The sequence below is a fragment of the Pieris rapae genome, chromosome 4, assembly GCF_905147795.1.
Source record: "Pieris rapae chromosome 4, ilPieRapa1.1, whole genome shotgun sequence".
NCBI classification, from domain to species: Eukaryota; Metazoa; Arthropoda; class Insecta; order Lepidoptera; family Pieridae; genus Pieris; species Pieris rapae.
This window is the reverse complement of record NC_059512.1, coordinates 2,520,436-2,529,527: the sequence shown is the minus strand read 5'-3', so window position 1 is coordinate 2,529,527 and position 9,092 is coordinate 2,520,436. Positions and strand designations below refer to the sequence as shown.

Below are 9,092 nucleotides of genomic sequence, written 5' to 3'. Positions count from 1 at the left end.
CATATATGTGACAATCGAGAAAAAGGGACTACTCATATTTCATTATTTTATTTATGTACACTTCATTATCATAATAAACAAAATCGTAACAGCCGATGACGTTGTTATTAAAGCAATAGAAGCCGGGACCTTAGATTTTGGTCAATATAACCGGTATGTTGTTCTAAACGATGTCGTCGTAAGCGGTTTAAAAAAACTGAGCTACATTTTAGGACTGGGCCTATATCTGTGACCAGTTGTTTATGCGAATGGGCCAGAAATCAGCATTTTGCGTGACACGCGCCATCGACTTACATACAGAGCAAACCGGTACCACGATGTATTCCTTCACCATACAAAAAACAACAAACCTGCCACTGCCCGAATGAGGTTCGCGCTTAGGCCAATACTGCTACAAAAAAACCATACTTTTGATTTTTATTTATTATGTTTTTGTTTGTATTAAATATTCAAATAACAATAATTATAAAAAATGTTTATTAAACTAGCAATTACTTAATGAACAATAACTTATATACATAATCAAACACAACAACACTGAAAGTCACAAAAATGGAATTATGATACTAAACATTTTATGTATTTTATTTACAATGTTTGAACAAAAAACATTTAAGTGTACAACATATTTTTATTTGTATTAATGTATTTGAGATTTATTTTATAACCATACATTGTTATACTTAAAAATTAATAAGCTGTTGTGTGAAAATACTTAATGGAACTAATCACTTCCGCTTCCGCTTTCATCCCCGGAACCGGATGACGCCTCGGCTTCAGATGAAGAGGCCTTCGCTTTCTTCGAATCTTTACTCTAAAAGACAAACATATTAATGACACTAAGAGATTTTAATAAGTTTTAAAATATTTTTCATAATCTACTTCTTCCAACTAAAAAAAAATACTATAAAATAATTTAAGGCTGGCAACATTTTTTATTGTTTGTACATTTTTTTTCTTTTGCCTCTAGCGCGGTTTGTGCATTAGCCAGCGTCAAGTATAGGATTTTTATAAATTGAAATAAAAATAAAGCTTCTCAATGACAACAATGCATAGTCGAACTATATATATATATAGAAAATATTATTTTTAACCTCTTTGCTTTCTTTCTTCTTCCCACTATCAGAATTTGATGAGCTGTCATCATCATCAATATACTCTTTGCTGGTAAATTTCCCGGAACCGGATCCTGCGCTGGTGTTCTTTGCCTTTTTGCTTGGAGCGGGTCCTTTACTCTTCTTTTCAACTGCTTTCTTCTCCTTATCGGCTTGCTTCTTCTTTTGTTTGAACTCATCCGCCGCGCCGCTGTCCTTGTATTTTTTCATAGCTTGATTATAATCTTCTTTCGCTTTGCTTGCTTTTTCTTCCCATTCCTAAAAAATAAAATAAATATAACTGCTGCCGGTATTTAAGGCTCCCAATTATTTAATATATAAATAAGATTATATTATTTTTTATATTTTATTTATAACTAGTGACATTTTTAAGATCAAATCATATACTCGTACGATTGTGATAATAAAAAAAAAAATGACTAGAATATGAAAACAAATCCAGTCAAAATCTGTTATAGTCCTTTTAACAGATTTTGACTGGATTTGGGAAGGGATTTTTGAAGGGACTACACATATTTGGTTAAAAAAACCGATATTCGTAACAGAAGATGACGTTGGTATTAACCTAATGCAATAGAAATGAGTCGGGACGTTTAATTTCGGTCATTATAACCGGTATGTTGTTCTAAACGGTTTTGACTGTATATAAATGATTCCTGTAGCAGTTTACATCAAATTAAAATCCAATAAATACCAATAGATCTCAAAGTAAAAGAAAAATTAAAGGTTTAAAAGAAGAGTTAACTTTGACAATGTCAATAAAAAAATGTTGTATTGCAAGCCAGGAATACCAATAAAGATATATGAATTTGTAAGCATAAATATAAAAGTTCAGATATCTCATTTCTCTTACCGACTTGTCTTTAAGGTCTCTCCATAACTCTCCTCCCTTTTTGGCGACCTCTGTCACTTTGGTACCAGGGTTCTCTTCCACAATCTTCTTTCTGTTCTCATTCAGCCACAACATGAAGGCAGTAGAAGGTCTTTTAGGTGCATTTGCGTCTTTTTCACGTTTCTTCGATTTATCCTTGCGTTTACGAGGTGCCTCAGACTAAAAAATAAGTGTATTATATATAAATATATATCATCAAGTATTAATTCATAAACAAAATAGTATTAGCCAGAAACTCATTTTCTGCGTCAATTTTATGCATTTTGACGAGATTTTTAACGTCTTCTGCAACAATAAACATGTTGTTTCAGTTAATTTACGTAAAAACATAATTAATTATATAATTTAACATTTTTCAATCACAATTTCTAATTTGTTCGGAAGTATGAGAGCAGTGATGTTATGGCGCTCTGTAACCGTTTCACAACTTTCGGATAGTTTCGGATTAGGGCGGAGTATAAAATCTAGATAAAACTAGATGTTTCGACAGGTTTTTGTATTAACAAATAAATATTTATAAAATATTAATTTGTTAAAATATAAAATATTTGAAAACCATTAGGTTTCATTACTCACAAAAATAATTAAAAAAAAAAACATTTAATATGTTATACATAGGTTATAATCTGCAATTATGTCCTCAGAAAAGACCAATTGGCTGTAGCGCCACTGGATTATTATTATTATTCGCGGCCCGGGTTACTGATTTTAATTTTAATAAAGCATTATTAAAAACTTACGATTGTGATTGTTTTCTTGGGCTTCTTCTCCTTTTTCTTTTCTTTCTCTTTCTTACTTCCTTTAGATGCATCTGACGCATCCGAATCTTCAGACGACGATGGATTTGTATCGTATCTGAAATTTTAATAGAATAACTTCTTAATTAGGTAAATTATAATGAAAATGAACTCTGAGTAATAGAGTGGAAAAATGAGTTTCTTAATAGCCGTTGTTTAAACCAAAATCCATCAAGGATGTGTGTCTACTTGATTAAGAAAGCAGAGCAAGGATGTTGATCAGTTCTTCACACCTAATAAAGTTTTTCAAGGCAGTTTAGCCGCGCACCACTACCTTGTGGAACCAGCTGTTCACTGAAGTATTTCCGAACCAATTCGACTTAGGGTCCTTCAAGAAAAGAGTATACAAATTCTTAAAAGGCCGACAACGCACTCGCGAGCCCTCTATCATCGAGTGTCCATGGGCGGCAGTATCACTTAACATCAGGTGAGCCTCCAGCCCGTTTGCCCCTGTTCTATAAAAAAAAAAAATAATGTAGGAGTAACCTGCCAGTCTAATATTCAACCAACACCAACTGGCCCAACAAACTATTTTGACTAACAAATTTTGATAATTAATTATAATATAAGTTTGTATTCATTATCTTAATCGACTATATCATCATCTATGATCTACGACTATATCGACAGATTTATTATTACATGTGTACTAAGTCAAAAGGCGTTTTCTTACACGATAATGTAGTCTATGTAAGGAAGTAAATATTACGCAATGAAAAAGTTAAAAAGAACTTACTCTTCAGCAACATCACTTTCTTTGGCCTTATCGGGATTAAAGTCTTCATCAGTACTTTCGTCTGAACCATCGCTGTCATTCGAATCTCGTTCCTTCGCTTCAGCTTTGACTCTTTCGAGATACGCATCGGGCTCTTTCTCAGTGTCTGAATCACCGAAATCGTCATCGTATAGAGCTTTATCCTGAAAATAAATTTAATTAGGAAATGTGGGAGCGGAGTTATAACAAACTTTCTTAAAAGAAACTTTCTTTAAAGGTTCGCCTATCGCGGAAATTGCGCTAATTGGAATCAAACAAAGTGACAAAGATGAAAGAAATGAAGAAAAATAAGAGAAAGTATTCACAGGAAGATAAAAAAATAGATGTCGTAGCCCGTTATTCAAATGACAGCTGGTTAAAACGGTAACCAAATGGATTGGCTCAAAAGAACAAAGAGAAAGATAGAAGTGCTGATCATAAAAGGATATTTATTTTTATGCACGGCTTTTAAAATTAATTGTTCAATAAATTTAGATAAGATAATTAAAGAATAGCCGGCCAAAGTTTAAGTGAAGTAGGGCGCAGGTTGAAGTTGTTTTTTCCATTTTTTAAGGAAGATATAGACCATATAACATCAAGCTACCAATTTCAGAAAAAAGCAGCTGAAAGTACTAATACATAATTAAACTATTTTCATATTTAATTAATTTATTAACTCTTGAAAATAATTAATAAGATAATAAACATTAATATCATCAAAGGAATCAACAATATATGTTAAGAAAGTCACAAAATACTTACATTTTTGCCTGTATTCTTAACATGCAGTTTCTTAGCGGTGATATAATTGAATAACTTATCATATTCCCCTTTCTCTATACTACTGAATGTGTGGATACTGCCTTGTTTTAATTCTATTTCGAAATCAAATGATCTGTAATTAATTATATTAATTAATTTATATTAAAATATCTCTAGAAGTTATCTTATAATACTAATTTAACTAAATGGGAAGTCAAATCACACGTCACACGTCACGCGAACTTAAAAGCGAAGCGTGTTCGTCGAGTTCGTACGTGGGACGTTACATAAAATACGTTTCGTAAAATACGTTAACTTATAAAATGTATTTCTAAATAATTTTGTTGCTCTTGGCATCCTATTTAATGACACCAATATTTGTTCAGAAATTTAAGAGTGAAAGTTTGCATACATGTTATCCAATAAATTATAAATAATGCTTAACATTTTGTTTTCAAGAGATTTAATTATTTACAACAAAATTATGTTTAATTAAATCTGAGGCGCGTTAACATTTAAGAGTCTAGATATCTGTTTCATGACCATTTGTTTTTTCTTAAGGACAAGTTGGTGATCAGCCATCTGTGCCTGACACACGCCGTTGACTTTTTGAGTCTAAGAGGAAACCAGTATTCCTTGCGATGCTTTCAATGACCGTACGTGCGAGTGTTAAACATGCAAATAGACAGAAAGTCTATTGGTACGTGGATCGTAAAATACATAAAGTTGTATATAACCTATTTTTAAATAACTTTTAAGTGATTTGATTTTTGATCTATATATTAATGAAAAATGTTATAATATGAAACTTCTTCAAATAGTAAAATCAGTAAGTTTAGTTAGTTTAAAAACTGACCATCCATATGTCATAATATTCTATGTTTAACATTTAGGTTTTTTTTTTGACATTTTGCGTAATTTATTGGAATTTAACTTACTTAGTAGATGAAGCCCCTCCTCTGGCAAAGTTAACTGAGGCAATTTCTTCAAAACGAATGTGGACTGGTGGTTTGTGGACATAGATAAAGCCTTTCTCCAACGGGTACAAATATCCGGCTGCTGCCTTGTATGAACAAGCTATAGCTGGTGTTTTGTGATGCCTAAATTAAACAATTATCATAAAAGTATATATACAAAAAACAATACAAACGAAACTATTATATATTTTTTATAACCAGTTTCATAGATTCAATAACATACGGATAAAAAAAAATTAATTGAACCTAGATCAAGACATTCTTTAAACATTTTCAGTCAAATTATGTTAATCCTGAGATTATATATTTGGATTGTGTTCAGATTTTACAACATAGCATAATTGTGATTGTTTGGAACTTTAGCCAGCCACAAAATATCATTTAAGTATTTAATGAACCCTCACCCCAAGAAATCACCTGGTCCTGTAACACGTCTGTTGATGATAACCTTCATAATTTTTGCCAGTACTTCATATGTTGGCCCAGATAGTTCCTTTGTGATTTTGTCTTCATACTTTTCTTTAAGTTCCTCTCTAAAACATTCAAATATACAAAGACCATTCATTTAAGTTGTAGTAATTATTAAATTATACAAGTTTACTATTTATTTATTTAAACTGTAAAAACTATTAAATATAATTATGACTATTAATTTGTATATATCAGAAACACTCTAAACATTTTTATAATAATACTTACTCAGTAAAAGGTAGCTCCAGGCTAGTTTCCTCTTCAATACCAAAGAGCAATACTAAATAATGATATCTTGTTTGACCCTGTTTAATCGGTGGGTCCAAAGATACAACAAAGAACATTTGCCGTGTGTCTTTGTGTGGTAACAGAAATAGACGAAGCACTGTAGACATAGGTATCTTGTAATCAAATGTTTTACCGTGGAGTTGAAAGAATGTTTGAAATACTTTGATGTCATAACGACCACTGTAATAAATAAACAATGTGGTTAACACTATTTTTATAAAATATATATATAAAATAAATAATATTTTTGTATGGGAATTATAATATTAGAAAATAATTTCTTCCTAAATTCTTAGATAATTGAATGGATTTGCTTCATAACAACTTACTCAAATTAAAAGTTTCAAGCGTTTTTGTTCAGTTTGACCATATTATGTATGTACTATGATCTAAATTATTTAAAATATTTACCGTGGTGTAAGACATTGTAATTCTCGGAAGATAGCAATGGCATCTCCAGAGACAGAAATGACACTGGCTTTGTTCATCACTTGTTGGTGGAAAGCCTCCACAGCATCCATGTCACCTGCCAACTCATTTGTTGGTATATGAAAACGCATTTCCATCAAAGATACTGGTGTGTCATCATTCTAAAAAAATATTCATAATACTCATCATTAGTTTTCAAATTCTGATTTCACTAAATTTTGAAGTGTGAATAAATTAGGTGAAAAAAATAAAACACAGACACAATATGTTATTATGACATCAAAGGGATTACTGATACTTGGTTATGCCAGTGTATATATACTAAAAATCAATAGTTGTATTGGATGATGTTTTATTAAGTACATAATACAATAGAATACAACTGGGACCTGATTTGGTGAATATAACCATTATGTTGTCCTAAACTGTGTAGTGATAAATGGTTTGGACTGAGACTTTTTTGTAATTTAGCACCTAAACATGTTTTATAAAAAACTAGAAGTACTTTGAAGTAGACAAGCTTGCTACATTTACTTTATGTAATGCATTTGTGACTTATAAAAACTTATTATGACCAAAAATGTAACTATATATCAATTAATTAATTTAAGTGTTTATGAAGAATACACATAAAAAACAAATGTAAACCAAAATACTCTTAAAGCACAATTAATTAATTAGAATAATAATCTAATAAGATTACCTGATGGAATTCTAATGTTACTTCATTCTTGCCTGTGTTGCACTGTGATACATAATGTAAGGGAATTTCAAATGCTGTATTTGACCCCACATTATAGCTAAGTACAGCTCCATTAAACTTTGCTGTTCCCCAATTCCAGCCCTTTAGAGATAATTCCTTTTCTAACATGTCCTTCTTATAATTGGTTTTAAAAAATTTAGCCACTTTTTCTTGTTCCTTAAATAATATGTAAATAATTTATTTTAAGCGAAGAGTCTTAAAACTATTCATGTATGTATGACCAATTTTTAATTAAAATTATCTTAGGCCTAGCTTTTCAATTTCAGTTTCTACATATTAATATTTTACACCACATATAAAATACTATAATAAGGTATAAACAGCATAAATCAATTATAATAACTTTACCCCTTCTTTAAATCCTCCATATCTGTGTAGAGTGCCATTCTTAAGAAATACACGCAGCCCCCAGGAGCCTATAAATTTCTGAAAATTAACTAGCTCTATGTCATTGGAAGAAATTTGTTCCACTTTTCCAGTCTTGCTATTTTTGAAGATAATGTTCTGATCAGTCATCTTCAGCCGTCCAGGCACCTACGAATAAGAATATAAACAACATTTTAAGAGGTTGTAAAAGTGAGGCATTTAGAATATACAAAAGTACTAGCAGATTTTATTCCATTTTAAGATTATGTTTATGATTAGCAAAATGTACTACTTGAATTGATTATAAAGTGTCGATAACATACCATTGTGCCTTTTATTTCAGCAGAAACATCGTTATATTCTAAAAACTCCATAGTAACGTGTGCCGGAGAATATACAATTCACCTTTTTTTCGTTTTTAATGCCGTTAAGATATAATTACCAACTGGCAATAGGAAACACAACGCAACAAAAGAAAATTAATATGAATTTAAATGCGGTACTATTCGGTAAATACGAATCAACATCAAGTAATAACAAGCCTGAAGTCCATACTCCACTCTCCAGTGCAGTCGCCAGTCTCCACAGAGTAGCAGTGTTGCCAGATAGTTTTGGCGATATACCCCTAGACTAATTTGATTTCTCCCCAAAAATCCCCAAGGATGCCCTCACTAGTTGAAAAAGACCCCATCCATCATCATGTTAAGGACACATGTGGCCGAAATCTGGGTCATCATGACCTATAAGCCAATGCGACACTTGGTATAGAACTTGTAACTGTAGAATTTGTATTTAATTACAATCACATCGTTCTTTGTCAGCTCTAACGAATATACAAGAATTGTTTGTTTTTCAACTAAGTTCCAAAATCGGGAACGTAACATACAATAGCATAAAAACTGTACTTGGCGTGTTTCTAAAATTTTCCCTAAAAAATCCCTAAATATTTTTTCCCCTATTCCGCCCCTAACTCGGTTAGTTAGTAGGTTCAGAAACCCCTAATTCTAGGGGAAAATCAACTGATCTTTACCAATCCATTCACGACTTGTTTTTTATCAATTTTATTTTAGGTTGATATATGCACAAATAAAACAACAATATTTTTCGTAATAAAACGTTGTTTATTAAGAATTTCAAAACAGAGTGGTATGTTAAAATCCGTTGAGAACACTATCCGTCGCACAGGCGGCTATTCGCTATTCTCGTCTAACAAATGGTGTCATGCATTAACTCCCTTTCACTCTACCTTAAATATTTATCATCTTTAGCAGCGGGTAACCCTTATTTGTGGCCTGATTTAACTAGGCACCCTTTTACGATAGTAAATAAACATAAAATAACTTCAATTTGATATAAAAAAAAGAGAAAAAGGGTCCTTCAAGAAAAGAGCGAACCAATTCTTAAAAGGCCGGCAACCCACTCGTGAGCCTTCTGGCATTGAGAGTATCCATGGGCGGCGGTATCACTTAACATCAGGT

The 9,092-nt window shown here is 31.7% G+C and overlaps 1 protein-coding gene across 1 annotated transcript; it reads right to left on the bottom strand.

Moving 5' to 3' along the window:
- Positions 1–460: 460 nt before the first annotated feature.
- LOC110994551 (FACT complex subunit Ssrp1) lies at positions 461–8,180 on the bottom strand. Its single transcript, XM_022261255.2, has 13 exons — positions 7,938–8,180; positions 7,597–7,782; positions 7,189–7,404; positions 6,468–6,646; positions 5,997–6,236; positions 5,702–5,830; positions 5,259–5,420; positions 4,321–4,453; positions 3,541–3,722; positions 2,748–2,862; positions 1,969–2,166; positions 1,095–1,373; positions 461–814 (listed from the first exon to the last, which is right to left on the bottom strand). The coding sequence occupies exons 1-13, from the start codon at positions 7,986–7,988 to the stop codon at positions 725–727; spliced, it is 2,160 nt and encodes a 719-aa protein (XP_022116947.1). The 5' UTR covers positions 7,989–8,180; the 3' UTR covers positions 461–724.
- Positions 8,181–9,092: the final 912 nt, after the last annotated feature.